This window comes from Polypterus senegalus, chromosome 2 (assembly GCF_016835505.1).
Source record: "Polypterus senegalus isolate Bchr_013 chromosome 2, ASM1683550v1, whole genome shotgun sequence".
In the NCBI taxonomy this organism is placed as follows: Eukaryota; Metazoa; Chordata; class Cladistia; order Polypteriformes; family Polypteridae; genus Polypterus; species Polypterus senegalus.
In genome coordinates, this window is record NC_053155.1 from 161,739,472 (window position 1) to 161,764,685 (window position 25,214).

The 25,214-nt window shown below is 36.7% G+C and overlaps 1 protein-coding gene across 3 annotated transcripts in view; it reads left to right on the forward strand.

Annotated features, from left to right (window-relative positions):
* usp16 (ubiquitin specific peptidase 16) overlaps nucleotides 1-25,214 on the forward strand; it is a 210,019-nt gene that overhangs the window by 125,580 nt on the left and 59,225 nt on the right. For all 3 annotated transcript variants that reach the window (XM_039744906.1, XM_039744907.1, XM_039744908.1), the window contains exons 9-13: nucleotides 1,588-1,675; nucleotides 4,481-4,562; nucleotides 8,600-8,691; nucleotides 13,166-13,219; nucleotides 23,777-23,941. In XM_039744906.1, coding sequence (XP_039600840.1) covers nucleotides 1,588-1,675; nucleotides 4,481-4,562; nucleotides 8,600-8,691; nucleotides 13,166-13,219; nucleotides 23,777-23,941 — 481 coding nt within the window. The remainder of the gene's footprint in view (nucleotides 1-1,587; nucleotides 1,676-4,480; nucleotides 4,563-8,599; nucleotides 8,692-13,165; nucleotides 13,220-23,776; nucleotides 23,942-25,214) is intronic.

Genomic DNA, 25,214 nt, shown 5'->3' on the forward strand with positions numbered 1-25,214 from the left:
TTCAGCATTCCTCATAACGGTGACGTCCCAAATCGGAAAACAATTCTTCAGTGGGTGGCTAAATTTAGATAGATGGGTAAAACATTGAACATAAAATCTCCAAGCCGCCCTGTGATAGAGATTTAACATCTTAATAAAGAATGAAGCATCCCCTAACAGGACAAATCAGTTATCAGGCAGGAGAAAAGCTGTTCATTGTATCTTTTATTTACTCCTTGGCAAAAAAATGCCTTGGAGGGAGCATTCTTCAAAAGCAGTCTGTTACAGTATGGTCAGAATGATCAGAATGGTCCGAGAAAACAAATAGAGGTTCATTTTATAAACTACTGAATTTACATGCAGTGTCAATCAATGCATACATTTTACTCTGGTTGGTTCACTGGTTTACACCCAAATGATTTATATAAAATAAAAATCCATTATATTCTGGTTCTTCTTATACCTTTTGAGTTGAGCTAACATCCTTGAAATTTCTGTGCATGTAACAGCTGTCCATTTTCATTTATAGGACATCTGTTGATTTCTTAGTCATCTCTTAGTCATTCTTTAGTACATTTTGTGTATTACATCAACCTTTCTTCTGGTACATTCTTTATTTGATCACCTCAGTATTTTTCCTAAACCTTGATGTTTAGCGCGCAAACATACTTCTGGCTTAGGCATTTCCAACACATCTCTGAGGAGAATTTTCCTCATGCAGCAACGAGGCACATTTCCATTTGAATGGTTGCATTAATAAGCTCATCTTTTGCTATTGGGCTTAAACCAACCTTCGTGAACTTCATCAGAGATTTCTGCACACTGAGTGTATTACAGTTTGGTGCATCGTTGCAGAATTTGGCATTGTAGGCCCTTACTTTTTTGATGAGGGGGGAGCAATGGTCACTTCAGAACGTTACATTGAAAGGCTGGAGAACGTTTTGCAGCCCCAACTGGAAGAATTTGATGTGGTGATTGCCTGGTTTCAACAGTATAGAGCAACAGCTCATATGGTGCGTAGGTCCACACAAGTTTTGCAGGAGATATTTCAGGGGAAGTTGATATTCCTGCGTGGAAATGTCGGGGGGCCTTTTTGTTTGCCTTGATCTTGCTCCATGTGATTTCTTCTTGCGGGAATATCTCAAGTTAAAGGCATATAAACACCAACCTCAAAACCTTGGAGCCCTCAAGGATGCTATTGAAATCACCGCTATTCCCCGTGAATTGGCCGAACAAGTCATGTAAGTGTTCAAAAATTGTCTCAAAAAGTGTAATGCTAATGATGGTCACCACCTTAAAGACATCATTTTTAAATAACAGTGAAATATTTTTATACCCTTTCTTGTGTCATAATGAAATTTATTTTATCTTGTAGCATTTTTGTCGATTAAACATTTATAATGTGGTACTTCAGTTAAAGGTTGGATATCTCTCATTATTTTAGTGTCAGATTAAAGTAATTTACTAAAGTTTTTTTTTTTTTTTTTACTCATGTTTGTTTAGTTGAATGAAAATAAATATCAAACTTCACTTTTGAGACTTAATTAAGTTAATATTAATTTATTGTTACAGTTGTGGTTTTTATTTCCCTTTATTTGATTTTCATAGAGCTGCAAGGTTTAAAGGATTTCAGCAGCAGGACAGCCAGGAGCTACTTCGCTATTTATTGGATGGAATGAGATCTGAAGAGTATAAAGTAGGTATGGGACTGTGACACTAAAAACTGAAATATTGCCAGCAACTATGAAAAAAGGCTACGCAGCTTGGGGAAATATCAGTATTTTATTACAATTATGCTTGGGAAAATATCAGTATTTTACTACGGTTCCATTATTTACCCCATATCTTCAAGGTGAACAATTACATGTTTTGTTGGTTAGCGATAAACTGCAACTCCCAGACAAAGAAATATTGGGGCACCAAATTGTTCGTCCCTGTTTACTTCTTTTAAGTTTAATGAACATACAGACACCCACAAGTGCAAAAGCAGTAAAATAATAGCAACAAACGTAGCCCCAGTCAGGCTTAGATCAGGTTTAGGTCAGGTCACAGGATCTCTGTCACTGTCCTGCTCTGATCACAGAGTGACGCCTTCTTCTGCCAAGCTTGCTATTTACAGTGGAAAAACCAGAAGGGGTGGAATTAGCAGGGAGTATCGTATCGATGTTGCTAGAGGAAAAGGAGAGGACATGGATTAGCGAAAGAGCCCCCTCATCCCAGGGTGGCACCACATACCTTTAGAGGAGCCCTAAGGATGATCTACAGATGCACATGCGTGACAGTTTTTATAATTATTTTATAATTGCAAAGCAGTTACTAGTGTTACAGTATATAGAATAACGATGTTTTTAATGGCCTAGGAGAAGTCTGGACTGAATCATAACATGCATACCGATACTCCATCATCTTTTTATCACACAAATTTTCATAGATTTTTGTGTCAGCAGTGATAACCACTGTGGTCTCTACAACAAATATGTCATGGTATACACCATTTTTTAAGACTTTTGTAGTAGTAATAGTAGATATGGACCAGACATTTTTATATAACTTTCTTGAAAATACATTCAAATACTTATGAAGTCTGAGTTGTTTAGTTGTAACATGGCATTTGATTTGCCTGCCCAATTTTGATGCCAGTAGTAAGCAGGTTGTATACCCACTTCCATTTTTGTGTTGCCACCTTCATTTAAACATAGAGGCGTTATCTCTTCTGCATACCCAGCAGATGTATTAAATATAAATTTTAAAATAGTATAAGTATCTAGCTTGAATAACACAGCTTGACAGGCCTGAAATTTCTCACCAAAATGTAAGTGAAAGAAAGAAAAACATACCATAGCATTAAATGGTAGTACTTTTAGTTACAGTAAGTCTCTAGAGTAGACAGGTGTTAAACAGAAGACTACTTTTGGAACACATTTTCTATTAGGATTGCCTTTTCAATGTTTAGACAGACCACCATACCAAAACTCATCTTTAAAATGGAAGATTGGTCAAACAAAAAATAAGCAATTACAAATATTAGATTTTTTGATTCAATATACTTTATTAATCCCAGTGGGGAAACTGTCTTTTCGCATGACCTCTGGAGGTCAGAGCACAGGGTCAGCCATTGTACAGCACACTGGAGAAATTTTCAGGTTAATGGCCTTGCTCAAGGGCCCAGTGGAGTAGGATTCTTTCTGGCAGTAATGAGATTTGAACAGGCATTTGAAGTCTGAATAAACCAATATCTTGAAGGTCCTCAGAAAAAATGTTGAATACACTATATACATGCTATACTGTTACATATACTTCAAGTTTAAATCCTCCTATCATTGGGTAACCTTACATAAATCAATCCATTTGCTGACCCTACAAAGGCTGTAAAAGGAAACATGGTACATATATGCACATTTTGGGTTCACTTTTTCTGCTTAGATTTTGCTTCATAACTATAGTGCCTTTTCAAGTCAGTCAGTCCAACCTGGTGGTTATGTTAAGCCATGAAAAACATAATATGACACTTGAACTATGCACCTTAGTAATTTGGCATAGTGGGCATTTACTTGTTTACATTGCAGTGACTATACCATGCACATACTTTGCTATTGAGGCTTTAGTCACAAAACCTTTGTTTAAAGCAGGTTTTTGAAAAATATGTAAATGTCTTTGTGTGATTCTTTATTTTATATTGCCACATTGATAACTTGTGCCATTACAAGATTAATAAACAAATTACGATATAATATCACTAAGACTGTGGAATGGCATTCTGTCAGAAGCTGGTTCCTGTCTTGTACCGTATTTTGCTCTGATAAGCTCTGTTTTCCCATGGCCCTAAAGTGTTTTAAACCGATTCCTCAAATAAATGGGTGGATAATACATCCTTCCATTCACCCATTTTCTTACCAGCAGTGTTTAATGCGGGGTCCTATCCAGTTACAAGAAGCAGAAGTTTTAATCCATCATTATTCAACCAAGGTAATAATCCTGCTTACACATTTTGTGTCACAACTTAATGAAAGCAGGCTAACTTCCTTTGTTAATAAGTATGCACATGCTGGCTCCAAAGAAATTATAGCAAGCAGAATGTATTTATTCTGCAGTTCATAAATAAGTGAAAAAAATAATGTAAATATTTGCCTGTTTATGTTGAGACATTCTCTTTTAAGTTGTCACACATTTCCTAGCAGAATCTATTGTTTAATATACTGCAAAGAAAGCTCAGTGCTACACTGGAAACACTGGGATGTTTACAGAGGTTAAACCTTTTCTTCCTTCATGATGTGCCTTCATATTCCTTTAAGTGTGCCCACATGCACAGAAAAGTGGGCCAGCTTCAACCTAGATAAGTGCTTTGCAAACATATTTGTATTATCATTTTATAAGGACAATTTCCTCTTCTTTGGATAGTTTAAGGTCCTCATAACAGATTTCATCAGTCAATTTCTTGCTAACAAGATTCCATATAGATTAATTTTGCCAGGTTTTAATAAAATATTCTGTCTAATTTTAGAGGATAAAAGCAGGAATTTCAGAAGCCTTAAATGATTCTGAAAAAAAACTTTCCGAAGAGGAAACGAGGAAATTAGTAACAGGTAAGTAAAAATCCATAAATAGTGCTAACGGGATGCACAAACTTCACATATCTACAGAGTATAATCGATGTTGGGATGTGAATATCTGATGAGATTTGAGTGGGACTAAGACAGCATACAGGCAATGGCAGGTTTGTGGCAGGCGAGTAAATGTAAAGTATTAAATGTAGAAACTAAAAATGTTAGGTTAGAATACACAATGGGAGGTCTGAAAATTGAAAGTACACCTTATGATTTAGGAATCATAGTGGACTTGTCATCCTTAACTTCCAGACAGTGTTCAGAAGCCAGTAAGAAGGGTAAGAGAGTGCTAGGTTATACAGAATGATGTGTAGAGTGCAAGTCAAAGGAAATTATTCTCAAGCTTTATAATGCAGTGGTTAGACGTCATTTGGAGTACTGAGTACAGGTTTAGTCTCCAGGCTACAACACAGCAGTGCTATAAAAAGTCCAGAGAAGATCAACTAGGTTAATTCCAAGACTACAGGGGATGTATTTTGAGGAAACTGTAAAAGGGCTGCACTGAGCCTTTAAGCAACAGGTGATTAAGAGGTGACATGACTGAATTGTTTAAAATTAGTACAGTGAGTCAAGACTGTTACTTTAAAATTAGTTCAGCAGTTGGAAACTTGTTAAGGGAACATTTCTCACAAATATTACAAAGTTTTTCTTCACACAGAGAACCATAGACACAGGGAATAAGTTACCAAGTAGTGTAGTGTAGAATTTTAAACTTGAGTTGATGTTATTTTGGATGAGTTAAGTGGATAGGGCATGCTAGTTGAGCTGAGTGGTCTGTTCTTGTCTAGATGTTCTGATAAATACAAAATTAAAGAGACCAAACATAGATTGTTTTTCCTAGTTTACCATATGTTTCCAAAATATTATTCAGTCAAGATTTGTACATTTTCAAAGGATTTCTTTTGCTGTGGCAAGTTTTTTTTTTCAGTATTTAAGTGAATTTAGCACCCATTTGAATTCCTGACCAGTGGTAACATGAAACTTTGATTTCCTGCATGATATTATCAATTTAAATGGGAATTTATCCATGCCAAAACTGAATTCTCTACCTCGAAGATAATACCTCCTTTGAATCTGAATACATTATACTTCTTTACACAGAAGCATAATGTTTTTCTCTTGAAAACATTATTAGTGTGAGGTTCAAGTCAAGCCAGCATTGTCAGTGGTTTAAAATTTAACAGATTCCAAATATGTTTGAGACATATGTATCTGGAGAAAAGAAAGAAAAATAAATTTACCTGCATTGTGAGGGAGCGTCCGTTACGGCACTACGGCCATGTGGTGCTTTTCCCCGAGGGTGATCCAGCTTGTAAGATCCTCATTGTTGGGAACCCGAGTGGCTGGACCAGGCTAAGGGGTCGCCCACGTAACACCTGGCTGTGGCAGATAGAGGGTCATTTCCACAGCGTGGGACTGGACCGCATGTCTGCCTAGGGGGTTGCCAACTGGGATCCTGAGTTGTTTCATCACATTGTGGGTGCGGCAATGTGCATGCTCCCCAACTTGACTTGACTTGATTTTGTTATATAGATGTCTTTGTTTTTTGACACTAAGGTTTCTTATTATTGACAGTTTGAGCTAAAATCAAACTTTATATGTGCAAAAGAAAAGTCTTAGTTAAAATTGATGTTTGAATTAATAGCGCAGTTTGGTATACAACATTTCCTCACATATTGCCTTTAAAAAATCATTATGCTTTGAGCAGTATAATATGTACTGCTCAAAATAATTAAAGGAACACTTTTTAATCAGACTATAGCATCAAGTCAATGAAACTTCTGGGATATTGATCTTGTCAGTTAAGTAGTCGAGGGAGTTGTTAATCAGTTTCAGCTGCTTTGGTATTAATGAAATTAACAACAGGCGCACTAGAGAGGCAACAATGAGACAATTCCCAAAACAGGAATGGTTTAACAGGTTGAGGCCACTAGTTTTGCATTTGGCTATGGTTAGTGTCACTACTGGTAGCATAAAGCGATACCTGGACCCTACAGAGGTTGCACAGGTAGTCCAACTTCTTCAGGATGGCACATCAATATGCGTCATTGCCGAAGGTTTTGTGTGTCTCCCAGCACAGTGTCATGGGCAAGGAGGAGATTCCAGGAGACAGGCAGTTACTGAAGGAGAGCTGGATGGGGCCGTAGAAGTTTCTTAACCCATCAGCAGGACCAGTCCAGTATTTGTTCCTTGAGCAAGGAGTAACAGGATGAACATTGCTAGAGCCCTACGAAATGACCTTCAGCAGACCATAGAGAACATTATGCAACTTGTAACATTGTTCAGCATGACCAGTTTGGTGGTAGGTCCATGATGGTTTGGGTAGGCATATCCATGGAGGGACACACAGACCTCTACAGGTTAGACAACGGCACCTTGATTGGCATTAGGTATTGGGATGAAATCCTTGGACCCATTGTCAAACCCCATGCTGGTGCAGTGGGTCCTGGGTTTCCTCTTGGTGCACGATAATGACCAGCTTCATGTGGCGAGAGTATGCAGGCAGTTCTTGGAGGATGAAGAAATTGATACCGTTGACTAGCCCCCACATTCGCTTGACCTAAATCCAATAGATTAACTCTGGGACATTATGTTTCTGTCCATCCAACGCCGCCAGGTTGCATCACAGACTGTCCAGGAGCTCAGTGATGCCCTGATCCAGATCTGGGAGGAGATCCCCCAGGACACCATCCATCATTTCATTAGGAGCATGCCCCGACATTGTCAGGCATGAATACAAGAACATGAGGGCCATACAAACTACTGAAAACGATTTGGAGTTGCTGCAGTGAAATTTCGGCAAAATGGACTAGCGTGCTACATCATTTTTTTCACTTAGACTTTCGGGTTGTCTTTGAATTCACCCCTCTGTAGGTTGATCATTTTCATTTCCATCAAACGATGTGGCATCCTTTCCTTCCTAACACATTACCCAGTCCATATACGTTTTGATATCCAGCATGATTTTTTTCCCATTGAGATGTGTTTTCAAAGTATTCCTTTAATTTTTTTGATCAGTGTATTTTAGTATATATTATATCATTACAAATCCTGTAATATAGTATTTATCATAGTTCTTTGTTAATAGTTAAAAATTCATTAGTTTGAGTTCCCTCATTTTACAGTAAATAACATTTTTGTACGGTTTTTAGAACTCTCTCTCATAATTTCAGCATTGAGTTCAAATTGCTAACTGCATTGAGTTGTCAAACAAGCTCCCGACAATACAGTGAGGATTGCCATTTCCTAATTATTTATTTTAAATGTTGATTTTTGTTTAGCTTCTACTGCTTGTTTATTAATGTGTTTAACCAAAGAAACTTTTTTATGACAGGATTGCCACAATTTTTACCATTTCTTCTTCTTTCAGAATCTTACTGTATTGTATTGTACAAGCTTTACACAGCAGAGATTGTATTCAAGTGATGAAAGATATGGACTTGATGCTGAGATACATACACTGAAGCCTACACATATTAGAACGAAAATGTATACACAAAGCACTTTATAAAGCAAAGAACAATGTGATGTTTCACTAGAAAGACAAACTGCAATATCAATATAACATCACTGACTGAGTATACAAGGAAAAACAAAAGGAGCAGAATTTGTTCATTCTAAGCAAATTTAGATGAAAATAAGACATGATAGAGCTGCTTAAATTTAAAACAAATAAGTAAAGAATTCATTGTGAGGTAGTGCCCCATCCAGTTTGATTTATATCTGCCACTGGGTGCTACTAGCAGAATTAACTTAAATGACATGTATGAATGAGTTATTAGTAAAGAATATACAGGCCAATTATCAGTTCTGTATTTTGGAAGCTTTTTGTGGAGCAAAATAATTTTCTATTGCCAAACATTTTAATGTGGTTAATTTGTTAATATGAAATGGGTTTAAGTTGAAACAAAGTACAAAAGATTATTTTAAAGTTACTGCATTTGAGAATATTGTGATTATTTTTTTCTGTCCAGATACACTTCTGATCCCTAGTAATATGTTTATTTTTGTTGTAGAGTATGAAAAGAAAGCTTTTACTCAAAATTTTGTTGATCAGGTTTTTAGTGGAGAAATAACAAGCACTATTAAGTGTGAAGAATGTGAAACAGTAAGTAATGAAATTGTTGAATTTTCAGTAATATCTTTGATTAACTGTTATCATTTGGATAGATATGAATTCTTTCTATATAGCCAGTTAGATCCATAAATAGTCAAAAATATTTTTTTCTAAAGCTTATAGAAAATCTTGAATATTATAATAATAATAATGCTAGATATTTCTTTATCCTACATTTTAGAATTTTATTTGTTTATTTACTTACTTATTCAACAGTAAGTATTTAGAATGCATTATTTGTGAGTAAATATTCACATTTAGATAGACAGATAACACTTTATTTGTCCCAAAGGAGCAACATAGCTTTTTCCAGAATCTCAATAAAAAATATATAAATATTATTACAAACAACAACAAATCTCCTCAAATACACATCAGAATCACTAAAGAAAAGAAAATCTTCTGATGTGACCAAAGATTAAAAGAGCAGTCGCACCCACTGTAAGGCATTATAAAGGTGTATAAAGCTGTTGGTATAATGTCACCCCAGTAGTGCTCTTTGACAGACTTCTGCTGAATAACTTCTTGGCTGAAAGTGCTTAATGATAGTCTGTCAGAGAGAAGATGTGCAGCATTGTTCATAATGGCCATCAGTTTTTGTTTTTTTTTTCTCACCTTTGCTACAGTCTCCAGTTGGTCAAGAATATGTCACATAACTGAGCCTAATGTTGTAATTACCGGTAGCTTATTGATTTGGTGGGCCTCTCCTGAAGTGATGTTACTGGTTTAATTGTTTTAGGCTTTATTTTCTGTGACTTCTTATTAGAAGAGTTATTTCAAGCTTCAAATGACATGAATTCCTTAAATGGTTATAGGTAAACTCTTCATTTTATGACCTATATCATAGCAGTGAAGGCTGTAAAGTAAAAAAAATGAATCTCCTTGCCCTATAAACAGTTTACATTAATATGACTTACTGTGTCCACTCTTTAAATGAAATGGTTATTTATACATATATGAAGTCTCTGTTTTTGTTCTACACAAATTTCATGGTGCTACTTTAAAACTGTATGCATATTTAAAGCATGTAAACTGAATGCATATCAGTGATGTTGTATAGATTTTAAAACTTAACTATGATCTCTATGATATAGATATTTGCAGAGGCAAATCATTCTAATTTTACTAATCTTCTCTTTTGTGTCTCACTTGTCAATTGCAACATTTTCTGACCAATGTAGTAGTTTCTGCTACTATAACTTCTGATCCCCTTTCCTGTGGGCTGAAGATATACAAAATCATTAAAAAGACATTGCATTTTTAAGAGCAAAATCATCTTCTACTCCTGGCCTGGTATAATCATTTCCAAATATATATATATATATATATATATATATATATATCCTTTAGGATTATGGCAAGTGACACCTTTTACAGGTACCGGTCATAAAATTAGAATATCATGACAAAGTTGATTTATTTCAGTAATTCCATTCAAAAAGTGAAACTTGTATATTAGATTCATTCATTACACACAGACAGATGTATTTCAAATGTTTATTTCTTTTAGTTTTGATGATTATAACTGACAACTAATCAAAGTCCCAAATTCAGTATCTCGGAAAATTAGAATATTGTGAAAAGGTTCAATATTGAAGACACCTGGTGCCACACTCTAATCAGCTAATTAACTCAAAACACCTGCAAAAGCCTTTAAATGGTCTCTCAGTCTAGTTCTGTAGGCTACACAATCATGGGGAAGACTGCTGACTTGACAGTTGTCCAAAAGACGACCATTGACACCTTGCACAAAGAGGGCAAGACACAAAAGGTCATTGCTAAAGTGGCTGGCTGTTCACAGAGCTTTGTGTCCAAGCACATTAATAGAGAGGCGAAGGGAAGGACAAGATGTGGTAGAAAAAAGTGTACAAGCAATAGGGATAACCGCACCCTGGAGAGGATTGTGAAACAAAACCAATTCAAAACTGTGGGGGAGATTCACAAAGCAGCTGGAGTCAGTGCTTCAAGAACCACCACACACAAACGTATGCAAGACATGGGTTTCAGCTGTCACATTCCTTGTGTCAAGCCACTCTTGAACAAGAGACAGAGTCAGAAGCGTCTCGCCTGGGCTAAAGACAAAACTGCTGCTGAGTGCTCCAAAGTCATGTTCTCTGATGAAAGTAAATTTTGCAAGGTCCCAGAGTCTGGAGGAAGAGATGAGAGGCACAGAATCCACGTTGCTTGAGGTCCAGGGTAAAGTTTCCACAGTCAGTGATGGTTTGGGGTGCCATGTCATCTGCTGGTGTTGGTCCATTGTGTTTTCTGAGGTCCAAGGTCAATGCAGCCATCTACCAGGAAGTTTTAGAGCACTTCATGCTTCCTGCTGCTGACGAACTTTATGGAGATGCAGATTTCATTTTCCAACAGGACCTGGCACCTGCACAAAGTGCCAAAACTACCAGTACCTGGTTTAAGGACCATGGTATCCCTGTTCTTGATTCTAGAAAATATATGGGGTATTGAGAAGAGGAAGATGCAATACGCCAGACCCAACAATTCAGAAGAACTGAAGGCCACTATCAGAGCAACATGGGCTCTCATAACACCTGAGCAGTGCCACAGACTGATCGACTCCATGCCATGCCACATTGCTGCAGTAATCCAGGCCAAAGGAGCCCCAACTAAATATTGAGTGCTGTACATGCTCATACTTTTCATGTTCATACCTTTCAGTTGGCCAACATTTCTAAAAATCCTTTTTTTGCATTGGTCTTAATTGATATTGTAATTTTCCGAGATACTGAATTTGGGACTTTTATTAGTTGTCAGTTATAATCATCAAAATTAAAAGAAATAAACATTTCAAATACATCAGTCTGTGTGTAATGAATGAATCTAATATACAAATGTCAGTTTTTGAATGGAATTACTGAAATAAATCACCTTTGTCATGATATTCTAATTTTATGACCGGCACCTGTATATTAAGACAATTAAAGAAGCATCTTCCTTCAATGCATATGTGTAAACTATAATAGAGTACAACACTGAACCTAGGACACACTATTCTATAAGACTGTATCTTTGCCCCAATTATTATTTTTTTAAAAGCTTAAAGCTTTTTTCACTTTACTTGTTTGCTTAATCAAGCTGAGACCATGACCATTAACAATATGTGCCTGTAGTAATATACAACTTTTTATTTGTCATCATATCATTCTTTATCAATGTCATTCTGAAATCCACCCAAGCCAATAAAACCCCCTCCATTTATTGTTTCATTGCGGTTACCATCTGATGCCTTTTTCTGCCTTCTATACTGTTTTTCTTCTCCTTCTTCTTGTGCTAACTCTTTCCAAGTCATTTTTTTAGAAACTACTACTTTCCATAAAGTGTGACCACGTTTCTGGTTAGACATATCCCTCTGACTTTCCACTTCTTTTCATCAAACAGATAATCTCTGAGTGTCAATGCAATTTAAAGTGTTGCTCCCATTCAGTTATGTTGAAAGTATATGGGTGCTTTCACAACAGCGTAACCTTTGACAAACAACATCAGAACCAGTACCTTATGACTATATTGTCAGGCACTGACTGAAAGTTAGCTTAAGATAAAACACAGCTAATGTCTTCCTCATTATATTCTAGACATAAACTAATTTATTTGTTTATTAATATATCCCTTGTGACTTGTTATAAAAAATTAACCAGAATTAGAAAATTCTGTGAGAGATACCTTCAAAGGCAAACTGAATGCAGTTTTCACTTGCTTAATAGACATTTGTTTGCATTATCATAAATCCTCATTCTTTTTGTAGCTTTTCTAAGAGTGTTGCTAGGTAGAAAATTATTGCACTATAAAAACTCCAACATGATGATCTTTACAACACTTGTAGATTACCTTTTGGGGGACATTGCATTACATCTGTTGGGGGAATGATATTTGTTGTCTGTATTACAATGGAAATGAGAGTTACCATGTAAAGTAAAAGAAATCTAGTTTACATAATATATCAAGAAACTTGCTGATAATCTCCAGCAGCTGTAATTTGAATCTATTTCATTTGTTAATGTACTAAATGTTTTTTCCTTCTCAAATAAAATATTTTTTTATTGGAGAAGAGGAACCTCATAGAAACTAAAGTACTAAGTATTTAAAATATACAATAGTAATATTAATGATGTTATTTAAATAGTTATGTATGTTTTATTTCAATACATGATACTGCTTTTTGAAATTCAATCAAAGTTCTTATTAGCAATGTCATATTTTCTGTTATTGCATTGTGTAATGACACAGATTTTAAAAGATGAATAAAATATATCAATAGATTTTTAATTTATTAACATTTAAATAATGTTTTATACTAAGGTGAAACCAGTTAATCAGATTGTGGTTGAAGTCTTTAATCAGTGTTTATATTTTCTATAAACAGAATATCAACATACAACATGCTTAAAGTTTTGGTATAAGTGATATCGTTTGAATCTTATTCTGTATTTGTATATTTTTGTGTTTACAGATATCATTTGTAACCGAGATGTTCCTAGATTTGTCTCTGTCAATTTCTTGTCAGGTATGCTGAAAATTTTATTGAATGAATAATAGTTTTAGAATGCTGCCAGAAGCAGCACAGTGACACAGTGGTTACCAGTGATGTTTTACTGTTCTAAACTCCTGTGTTCAGTCTACTGAAGTTGTGAGGCAGCAGCACTGAACACTGAACCACCCTACTGTCTAGGGTGTACTTCAATAAAAATGTGTGAAAACATTTTAAGGGACATCTTTGAGAAGAAATTTTAGATGGTAGTTCAGAATCTCTAACCAATATGCATTTCTGTAACCAGCATTGTCTGCTTCTGTTTCTGCTGAAGTATCCCATATAAAAATTGTGAATTCCTAGAAGTGTGCTTTAATTAATTGTTAAAATTTTCCACAAGCACTTATGCTATAAAACAGAAAAACTTTCTGGCTGAACAAGTTCAGATTTTTATCTTTGTGGTTTTATTGCATATTATAAGTTACCTGTAAGTTATGTTTACTATTATTAGCTCAAAGACTATGACCTTAAAATACCCTGCGCTAAAAAGAAACCTTAGCATACTTTAGGTATGGACTTTCAGATGAAATTTATTCTACCCTGTTTTGATTATAGTTCAGATTAGCTATAACTAGAAAAATTGAATTGCAAATTTTAATAGCTCAAATAAGTAGAGTTGAGCCGTTAGAATTGCAATTGACTAACAAGGGTAAAGGCACTTATTTTTTCTGCTTGTAATCCAGGCAATAATCCAGTCCACACACACATCTCACACTTTAACAGGCACACTTCCTTGTTCACTCCTGGACGATCTCATACAGTAACCTACTCATTCACTTTACACATAAGTAAGTCAATTCAAATCTGTCATAGTTTTAGATAAGAACTCATTAATTCTAGAAGCACCATGGCTGACACCATTTTAAATCTTTAGTTATTTCATTAGCGTAACTGCCATGAACTTGCCCTTCCTTGACTTTTTCTAAATTTCTGCACCTCAAATGCATATGTCATTGTAACTCTGAAATTCGTTTTAGAAAATGGGATTGATGAGAGTTTCCTTTCTTTTTTTTTGACTGAATTTTCATCATCATTTTCTGTCACTGTTATTCACAATATTGAGCATTGATGCCGAAATGTGAATTTCTTTCTCTCTTCTGCAGACTAGAAAGTAAGCATTGTTTCACTACACCTGATAAGGAAAATAATAGATAAATCTGAAAACTGATAGTGTCCCAGTCATTTCTGTTAGGTAAAAAATGTATATGAACTCACCCGAAATGACATTGTAGTGTTTTGTTTGTGAAGCTGGAAAATGCAATGTGGTATAATTAGGCATTATTTGATGAAAATAAATATGAATTCAGTACAGCTATATTGAAATGCTGGTGCACATCCTAAATCACATACACACCCAATTGCAAGTTATGAATCACACACATAAATATTGGTTTGAAGTTGTATGTGTACACAAGCAAAAAAAGCCATTCTTTCAGCATGATTGAATTTGTGAGCACCCTACCTTCCAGTGCTGTGCTTTTATTTGTTGCTTGCTCAATTCACAATGTGCCATCTTACGTGTTTTCCTTTTCCCACTTCAGATTGGTGCTGGCTGTATACTTTGTGTACTGACAGTTTTATTACACTATGAGACATTTGTCACACTTTGTGTGAAACTGCATCATACGTTATAAGCTATGACAGATGAAGCTTCTAATGAGCAGTTATTCTCCATGAAATACTGATGTTCCTTCATGCAGTGAAAATCGAGCAGTGTCAATAAAAAGGCAATCCTGATGGATTGGTCTCGTCCGATGCGAGAGATGGACGTCTGAAGTTTTTACAAAAAGAAGAATTGAGTTAAGAACAGATTGATCCCCACCCCTGAGAGAGAAAGCAAGCCAAACAGCGTAAAATTTAAGGCTTGTAAACATACCTAAATTAATAAATTCTCTGTGCTTCATGACCTTATTTTAAAATGTTACTGATTAGCTCCTGCCATGTTTTGAAAAAAGTCTGTACAGATCCTCTAACTAAGTATTTGATTTTTTCCCATTTCAAATAATATAACACATCGGTTTCCCACTGACTTAAAAGAGGAGAGTTTGGGTTCTTCCAGTTTATCAGAATCTGTCTGCGTGCCAAAAGTGTAGTGAATGCAATCACAATTTGTTTGTCTTTCTCCACTTTAAGTCCCTCTGGAAGAACCCCAAACACGGCTGTTAATGGGTTAGGAGGGATTGTGAGTCCAAGGCTGTCTGAAGGGTAATTAAAAATTTTGGTCCAGAATGATGTTAATTTGGTGCAGGACCAAAACATGTGACCCAGTGAGGCTGGGACTTGATTGCAACGTTCGCAGGTTGGATCGCACCCTGGAAACATTTTGGAGAGTTTTAGTCGAGACAGATGTGCTCGATATATAATTTTGAGTTGTATAATTGTATGCTTTGCGCATATGGAGCTTGAGTGAATTCTCTGCATTGCTACTTTCCACTCCTTTTCTGATATGTTAATTGAGAGATCTTTTTCCCAGTGTCCTCATGGAATACAAGGAAGTACTGCAGGATTTTACTTCTATTGCGGTCCATGCCTGTGTATGTTCTTCTATTTGTGTCCAGGTTCTTATCGCCTGTATATTTGCTGCCCAGTAATAAAACTGGAAGTTAGGTAGAGCCATGCCGCCTTCTGCCTTTTGTCTTTGTAGGGTCGCTCTTTTGATGCGTGGATGTTTTGAATTCCAAATAAATGAGGTTATTGTTGAATCTAATTGCCTAAAAAATGATTTATTAATGTATATTGGAATGTTTTGAAATAAAAAAGGAGCTTAGGAAGAATATTCATCTTAACAGTGTTAATTCTTCCAGCTAGTGTGAGATGAAGGGTTGACCATCTATGCAAGTCTTGTTTAATTTTTTCCATGCAGACGGTGAAATTTTGTTGATATAGAGCTTTATGTTTACTTGTGATGTTTACCCCTAGGTATTAAAACTGTTCTGCAATGACAAAAGGTAGGGTATCTAATCCAGGGCTGCTGCTGGCCAAATGGGTGCCCTAAGCAGAAATTTACTTTTGTGCCCCTCCCACAAATATTACGGAAGTAAAAATAAAATAAAAAAAACACCTACTATAAGGGCCAAAATAGAACTTTATTCAAATAATAAAAGTAAATACATAAATAAATTGTATCATTTATAAATTACAATTGTAGCTCTAAAGCAAAAATACAAGCTAAAATTACCACTTTAAATAAAACATTTATAATAAATAAAATAAACAATAATAAACTGAAATAAAATCAACACTGTCATCTGCTGGAGCTTTCCAAAGTTCAAAATTTACAAAGGCACACTTCTGCTTTTTCTTGAGGCAAAGTCGTAAATGAGCTCTTCATATGATAAAGCCTTTGCTAATTCAGAGTTGAATCTGACAATTGCCAGACCACTCATGCGCTCTTGTGCCATAGATGAGCGCAAGTACGTTTTGATGAGCTTCATTTTAGAAAAACTTCGCTCAGCAGAGGCAACATTTACAGGGAGCGTCACTGCTATGCGCAGAGCAATCCAGAGATTTATATAACGCATTTTAAGTCATTTTGTTTATTTAGATCTGCTTGTATTCATATTAAGAAAGATGCGTTAGTCGTGAAATTATTGCCGACATTAAAACACATTATTAACGTCGACAGAATAAAATAAAGTTTCACAGGATTATGAACGTACCTGAAAGTGATGCACGGGCTTCATCTTGGGCTTTTTTTTTCTTTCGTTTCTCGGCGCCGGACTGTTGATGTCTCTTTCCAGGACCAGGCATATTGTTCAATTATTAATTATCATTTTTGGCCAAATTGGCAGCCGTAACAGAGGTGAGGGCGCGCGCGTCATCACGTGAGCTTAACCTACACTGCGTTCACCGTAAAATGCAATATACAGCGTATACGTTTATATTTTTGTTTATTTGTATATGTATATTATTAATATTAATTTATTAATATAATATATAAAAACGATTTTTTGAGCAGCTGCGATGGTGCCCCCCTGGGAGTTGGTGCCCTACGCAGACTGCCTACTCTGCGTATAGGGAGCAGCGGTACTGATCTAATCTAATATTATATACTTGAGAATTCACTGGAAAGAGTACACTTTTATTCAGATTAATTCTGAGACCAGAGATCTTTTGAAATTCTGTGAGTGCTGTTACGAAATTCTGTGAGTGCTGTTACGACTGCAGGCACAGAATTTTCTGGATGCTTACATTTTAAGTGAAAATGTACAGCATGTAAAAAATATATGCTTTGTGCTAAGAACGTATTTATTTTTACATTTAGTCAAGCTATATTAGGCAACATATGGTTTTTGAGGGTAGGGCAAGAGAGATATGTTATCAAGATGCCAAACTACTTATCCATTACTGAGAACAAAAGGATTGAAACACCAGTTGGTGTAGCTTTGGCTGTTTTAGTACAAAAAATAGAAGCACCATATGTTTGTTAAGCAAATGTTGTATCACTTTCATCCTGGTATTCTTATTCATTTGGAATGATAATATTAATCGTTCAAATATTTTTTTTCTCATGCAAATCCAGTGTTTGTACCAAATCAAGAAACATTTACCGGTTAGTCAGAAAGTAACATTCAAAATTCATGTTGCAAGTTATTTATCAAAATAATGTAGGTAACAAAAATTTCTCTATCACAGTATCTTAGAAGGAAACATATCAGGAAGCATCATTTCTAAAATTAATAGACTGAAATGTAGGTAAATACCATTATTTAGAAATGTTCAGCAGAATTACTATCATAACAGTGTATAAATTGAAGGCATCACTGTCTTCAGTAGAATGGTACTTTGAATGAAACCTATCTGGCACATAGATGTCAAGTCTCCCAGCATCTCAGATGACTTTCCAATGGGCAGGAACACAACTTGGAAGTAGAGCAGTGCTAAAGCAGAAGTAATTACTGAAGACTACATCACACTCTTTCCTCATACTAATCGAATGTGTTGCATGTTGTTTTTACTATGTTTGTTATTTTTTTAGTTTTTACACTAATAAACATTACCTTGGCCTCAAATACTCTACAAAATGACACAAATTTAGTGTTTGCCAATTGAAGTATGTGGTTGTACAGCCCCTGTGCTTCAGCGATTATTTACTTCTGTTAACACATTCAACACTTTTTAACACTTGTCATCAGAGTGATCCACCACATGCTTCAAAGCATTATCAGCAGAGGCACATGAATATCTGGTCAATGTGTTTGAAATATGAAATAAATTTTATTTTGGAATGAATTTATGGAGCACCTCATTCTGTCACTTTTGTAGAATAGCCACAGGTACCCATAAGCCATTTAGAAAATTGATTTATAGTTGAATGGGCAAGTGTAGCCATATCAGCTACATTCAGATAATTGCAATTTCCTTTGTCAGGGCTATGTATGGCGCTGAATTAAGAAGCGAACAGTTGTGCTAGCAGAAAATAGCAGAAAACAAATTGTCTTGGGGCCTAATTTATGATCCTGGACATACTTCATGTGCTCATATAGTGCATTCATTCATTAATTTTTACACTATGTGTGATATGTGTGTTTCCTAATGGGAAGTACTTATATGCTGCCATATATATATAATATATATATATATATATATATATATATATATATATATATATATATAGCACATCCCCAAGTGAAAAATGTCCAAATTATGCCCAATTAGCCATTTTCCCTCCCCCGTGTCATGTGACTTGTTAGTGTTACAAACTCGCAGTTGTGTTAAATTTGGTTATCGCTCTCACACTCTCTTATACTGGTCACTGGAAGTTTAACATTGCACCTCATGGCAAAGAACTCTTTGAAGATATTAAAACAAGAATTGTTGGTCTACATAAAGATGTCCTAGGCTATAAGAAGATTGCCAACACCCTCAAACTGAGCTGCAGCACGGTGGCCCAGACCAGACTGGACAGATTCCACTCTGAACAGGCCCTCGCTATGGTCGACCAAAGAAGTTGAGTGCACATGCTCAGTGTCATATCCACAGGTTGTCTTTTGAAAATAGACTTATGAGTGCTGCCAGCATTGTTGAAGGGGTGGGGGGGGTTCAGCCTGTCAGTGCTCAGACCATACGCCGCACACTGCATCTAATTGGTCCACATGGCTGTTGTCTCAGAAGGAAGCCTTTTCTAAAGATGATGCACAAGAAAGCCCGCAAACAGTTTGCTGAAGACAAGCAGACTAAGGACATGGATTACTGGAACCATGTCCTGTGGTCTGAAGAGACCAAAGTAAACTTATTTGGTTCAAATGGTATCAAGCGTGTATGGTGGCAACCAGGTGAGGAGTACAAAGACAAGTGTGTCTTGCCTACAGTCAAGCATGGTGGTGGGAGTGTCATGGTTTGGGGCTGCATGAATGCTGCCAACACTGTGGAGCTACAGTTCATTGAGGGAACCATGAATGCCAACATGTACTGTGGCATACTGAAGCAGAGCATGATCCCCTCCCTTCGGAATCTGGGCTGAAGGGCAGTATTCTAACATGATAACGTCCCCAAACACACCTCCAAGATGACCACTGCCTTGCTAAAGAAACTGAGGGTAAAGGTGCTGGACTGGCCAAGCATATCACCAGACCTAAACCCTATTGAGCATCTGTGGGGCATCCTCAAATGGAATGTGGAGGTGCGCAAGGTCTCTAACATCCACCAGCTATGTGATGTCGTCATGGAGAAGTGGAAGAGGATTCCAGTGGCAACCTGTGAAGCTCTAGTGAACTCTATGCCCAAGAGAGTTAAGGCAGTGCTGGAGAATAATGGTGGCCACACAAAATATTGACACTTTGGGCGCAATTTGGACATTTTTCACTTAGGGGTGTACTCACTTTTGTTGCCAGCAGTGTTGAGTGGAAAGTAAATTTATACTGTTATACAAGCTGTACACTGACTACTTTACATCGTGTCAAAGTGTCATATTTTCAGTGTTGTCCTATGAAAAGATATAATAAAATATTTACAAAAATGTGAGGGGTGTACTCACTTTTGTGAGATGCTGTAGATATATACAGTTAGGTCCATAAATATTTGGAGATAACTTTTTTCTAATTTTAGTTCTGTACATTACCACAATGAATTTTAAATGAAACAACCCAGATGCAGTTGAAATGCAGACTTTCAGCTTTAATTCAGTGAGTTGAACAAAACGATTGCATAAAAATGTGAGGCAACTAAAGCATTTTTTAACACAATCCCTTTATTTCAGGGGCTCAAAAGTAATTGGACAAATTAAATAACTGGAAATAAAATGTTTATTTCTAATACTTGGTTGAAACCCCTTTTCTGGCAATGACAGCCTGAAGTCTTGAACTCATGGACATCACCAGATGCTGGGTTTCCTCCTTTTTAATGCTCTGCCAGGCCTTTACTGCAGTGGCTTTCAGTTGCTGTTTGTTTGTGGGCCTTTCTGTCCGAAGTTTAGTCTTCAACAAGTGAAATGCATGCTCAATTGGGTTAAGATCAGGTGACTGACTTGGCCATTCAAGAATTTTCCACTTCTTTGCTTTAATAAACTCCTGGGTTGCTTTGGCTGTATGTTTTGGGTCATTGTCCATCTGTATCATGAAACACCGCCCAATCAATTTGACTGCATTTAGCTGGATTTGAGCAGACAGTATGTCTCTGAACACCTCAGAATTCATTCAGCTGCTTCTGTCCTGTGTCACATCATCAATAAACACTAGTGTCCCAGTGCCACTGGCAGCCATGCACACCCAAGCCATCACACTGCCTCCACCGTGTTTTACAGATGATGTGGTATGCTTTGGATAATGAGCTGTTCCACGCCTTCTCCATACTTTTTTCTTGCCATCATTCTGGTAGAGGTTGATCTTGGTTTCATCTGTCCAAAGTGTTTTTTTCCAGAACTGTGCTGGCTTTTTTAGATGTTCTTTAGCAAAGTCCAATCTAGCCTTTCTATTCTTGAGGCTTATGAGTGGCTTGCACCTTGCAGTGCACCCTCTGTATTTACTTTCATGCAGTCTTCTCTTTATGGTAGACTTGGATATCGATAAGCCTACCCCTGGAGAGTGTTGTTCACTTGGTTGGCTGTTGTGAAGGGGTTTCTCTTCACCATGGAAATGATTCTGCGATCATCCACCACTGTTGTCTTCCATGGACATCCAGGTCTTTTTGCGTTGCTGAGTTCACCAGTGCTTGCTTTCTTTCTCAGGATGTACCAAACTGTAGATTTTGCCACTCGTAATATTGTAGCAATTTCTCGGATGGGTTTTTTCTGTTTTCACAGCTTAAGGATGGCTTCTTTCACCTGCATGGAGAACTCCTTTGACCGCATGTTGTCTGTTCACAGCAAAATCTTCCACATGCAAGCACCACACCTCAAATCAACTCCAGGCCTTTTATCTGCTTAATTGATAATGACATAACGACGGACTTGCCCACACCTGCCCATGAAATAGCCTTTGAGTCAATTGTCCAATTACTTTTGAGCCCCTGAAATGAAGGGATTGTGTTAAAAAATGCTTTAGTTGCCTCACATTTTTATGCAATCTTTTTGTTCATCCCACTGAATTAAAGCTGAAAGTCTGCACTTCAACTGCAACTGAGTTGTTTCATTTAAAATTCATTGTGGTAATGTACAGAACCAAAGTCAGAAAAAAGTTTTCTCTGTCCAAATATTTATGGTCCTAACTGTATATAGTGACACCACGACAGTGGGCAGGGGATAGAGCTTGCTCAGGGCATTACCTCCCCCCGAACACTAGGTGGTAGCCCCCTTGGTGGCAGCGTTGCCTCGGACTCCTTCAGACCTCCTTGGGAATTGTAGTTTGGAGCAGCCCTGCTGGGTTTTGTAGGCGCTGCCAGAATGGTTGATCCCTGGAAGAAGGTTGTTGGACACCTGCAGCACTTCCGGGTGTCCTGTAAAAGGAGCCACCCACCACTACTCCGGAAGCTAGAGTTGGGAGGAAGAAAGACAAAGCTTGCCTGAATTGGAGTGGAGGCGGAAGGACTGTGTTTGCTTTGCTTTTTCTTTCCCAATTGAATTAAAGGGGGTTTTGTGCTGCACTCGTGTTTCTGCCTGTATGTGTTGGGTTAGGGCGGCTCTATGTGCCTCAGTTTATGCTGTGTATGTATATGTATATATATATATATATGTATGTGTGTGTGTATATATATATGCTGTATATATAAATAAATATATATATATATATATAATATATATTGTGAACAATAGGGGGCACTCTCGCTCCCTTGAACCCCTGTCCACGACTCCAGACACCAGGTAAAAGTCCAAATGTTGACTTTATTTTTCTTCCACAGTGCACAAAGCACACTCTCCACCATAATACTCATATAAATCAACAATTCTCAAATAAACCAATCCTCCAACTCCCAGACGCGTTGCCACCCTTCCACCCAGCTCAGCTCATTGTCTGGGAGTTCCCATGATCCTTTTATACTCCCTGACCCGGAGGTGTTTCTGCCCAACAGTACACAGGTCCTTATTCCTTCCGGGTCACGGTAAATAGTCCTTTTCTTCAACCCGGAAGTCCGTCACTCTTCCTATGACGAACCTCCGGGTCACAGGGCACGAAGAAGCCCTCAGTCCTCCCTGCAGCTCCCTCCTGTGGCCCTCACGGCATCCAGCAGGGCTTTGCATAAAAACTCCATTGTCCATGATGCCACGCTGGTCTTCTGGGGACCTCCACGCTGCAAGGAGGGCTCCACCTGGCGGCATGGGGGTATTGGCCGGGATAAATGGCCGGCCATCCTTCACAATATATATATATATATATAATGTATGTGTGTGTGTATAGATATAAACATCCCTGCAGCATGTTGAAGCAGAGATGGGCACCTTAGCCCAAAGAAGGCACTCGGAGTCTCAGGATAGGCAGCAGAATCAAGCTTTATTGTGCAAGGAGCATACAGACTCAAATCAGAAGACTCGAGCAATTAGCAATGGGGCTACCTTACTTTTATTACATTTCTTAACTTCACTCAGCTCATCTGTCACCCCTGTCTGACTCCTAAGTTTCCCTTGCCTAGGTCCTGCTTCTAATTAGTTCCACCAATATTTCCTAGCCTAATGAGCACAGCACTCTGTTCTAGCCATCATGCCCACTTAACAGGCCCTTTCCCCATCTTGAACCTGTCCAGTTCCTGCCACAATTAATCTCTAGTCCTCAGCTCACGTTCACCATCTAGAAAAAATGGGCGCTTGTCTGTCAACCTCTCTCTACATACCTGACCTTGACTCATGAAATATTAGTGGTTTCCAGCTTGCTAAGAAACATAAAAAATATACAGGCACAAACCATTTTGTGATTTAACCGTTAATAAACTAATGCACCCTAGGATATGATGCTTATTTTCATATATGCTCATGATTCTCTTTGAATATATGCAAATCATCAGCTTTAAGAATATACTTTTCTATAAGATCTGAAACTATAGACAGTGTTAAATGCTACATACGTAGTAATGTGATGCTGACTGAATGTAATTGACATTTTCGATTTCTGTGTCCTTACAGAATAGTTTTTAATTTCTAATTAAGCAATTTTAAATATTTTCAAGGCATATAAAAAAAAGCAACCAAGGAAGACCGAAAAAAGGCTAAGTGAATTTGAAGATAATGATGATTCTTTTGCTTTGACAATTGATATGGATGATATCCCCACTAGTGTTACAAGCAAATATCAGCAAAAGAAACTGAAAAAGCAAGCAAAAAAACAAGCAAAAGTAAGCTTAACCTTTAATCTTTTACTTATTTGAATGTTTAAAATCTTGTGATATTACTAGAGAGTGACTTTTGTTCCTCTTTGCTTATTTTGCTGAATCAATTTCATTCCTGTACCACCAGTTGATTTGCATTTTTATAAGTTTTTTATTGTGTTAAGCTTAAGATTTTTTGGTGCTGCAAAGTATTGTGAATGACACACTTTTAAGCTTGCATATTGTAGGACAACTATTATATTGATTAAGATGACATTTCATTCATGAGGAAAACAATGTAAAGACTCGTGACTGCAAATACAATGCAGGTATACAAATTGTTATGTAATATCAGAAAATCTTGCAGATTCAGAGCTCTATAGAATACTGACGAACAGCTGATCGAAAAACTGTTGCAATCAAAATTGAAGCTCAGCTTCTTTCCCTTCACTCTGTGAGGCACTCAATATTTGTTTTGAGTTTTTATTGGATAAGAGATTCTTAAGAAACTACACAATTAAAAGAGACTCTTGATTATGTGCCTTTAATGCTTATTTTAAAATGTGTCCACTGCCTCCAAAAATTTATTGTTTAATTACTTTTTCTCTGCTTTTAGTGGAGTACTAGTCTGCTGTATAAACACTGTATCTCAGTCCCTAGAAAATCCAGAAGTTGCACCAGTAAACACAATGAAATACATAATTTTTAAAATAGTGGGAATATAAAACTTGAGATTTCAAATTTAAGCAAAACACATATTAGTTGTCCCAACATTTTACTTTTATGTTCCTCTTTTCCATTCTTATTAGTCTGCTTGTTGCTGTTGTACATCCTCATTTACATCCACATTTAATGTAAACTGATTACTCAAATACTTCATATTAGTAACTCAAACCTGAAGGAATAAAAATTACATCCAACGGAAGAAAGTGGGACATAACATTTGTGTAAAAAATTCATTGTCAATTTTTATCAAAAGCATAGTTCTCTTTTCACAAAATGACTTACATTGACAAAATACACAGTTAAGAAGTAATAGCTACAGTAAAAGCTCCGTTATCTGTCAGGAGTCAAGACCAAGTCCATGATGGATAAAAGACAATAACAGTACAGCTACTTTAAAAATGATATACAGTAGATTAGTTTAGCAAATAGTATTTATTTACAAAACTTTATTAACAAAATATAATATAGTATTAACACACATAATATCATAACGTCCAGCATAATAAGCAAATGCAGCTCAGAGGTACTGGAGTTTTCTACATTTTATTTGGAGTGTTCATTCCATAACAAATGG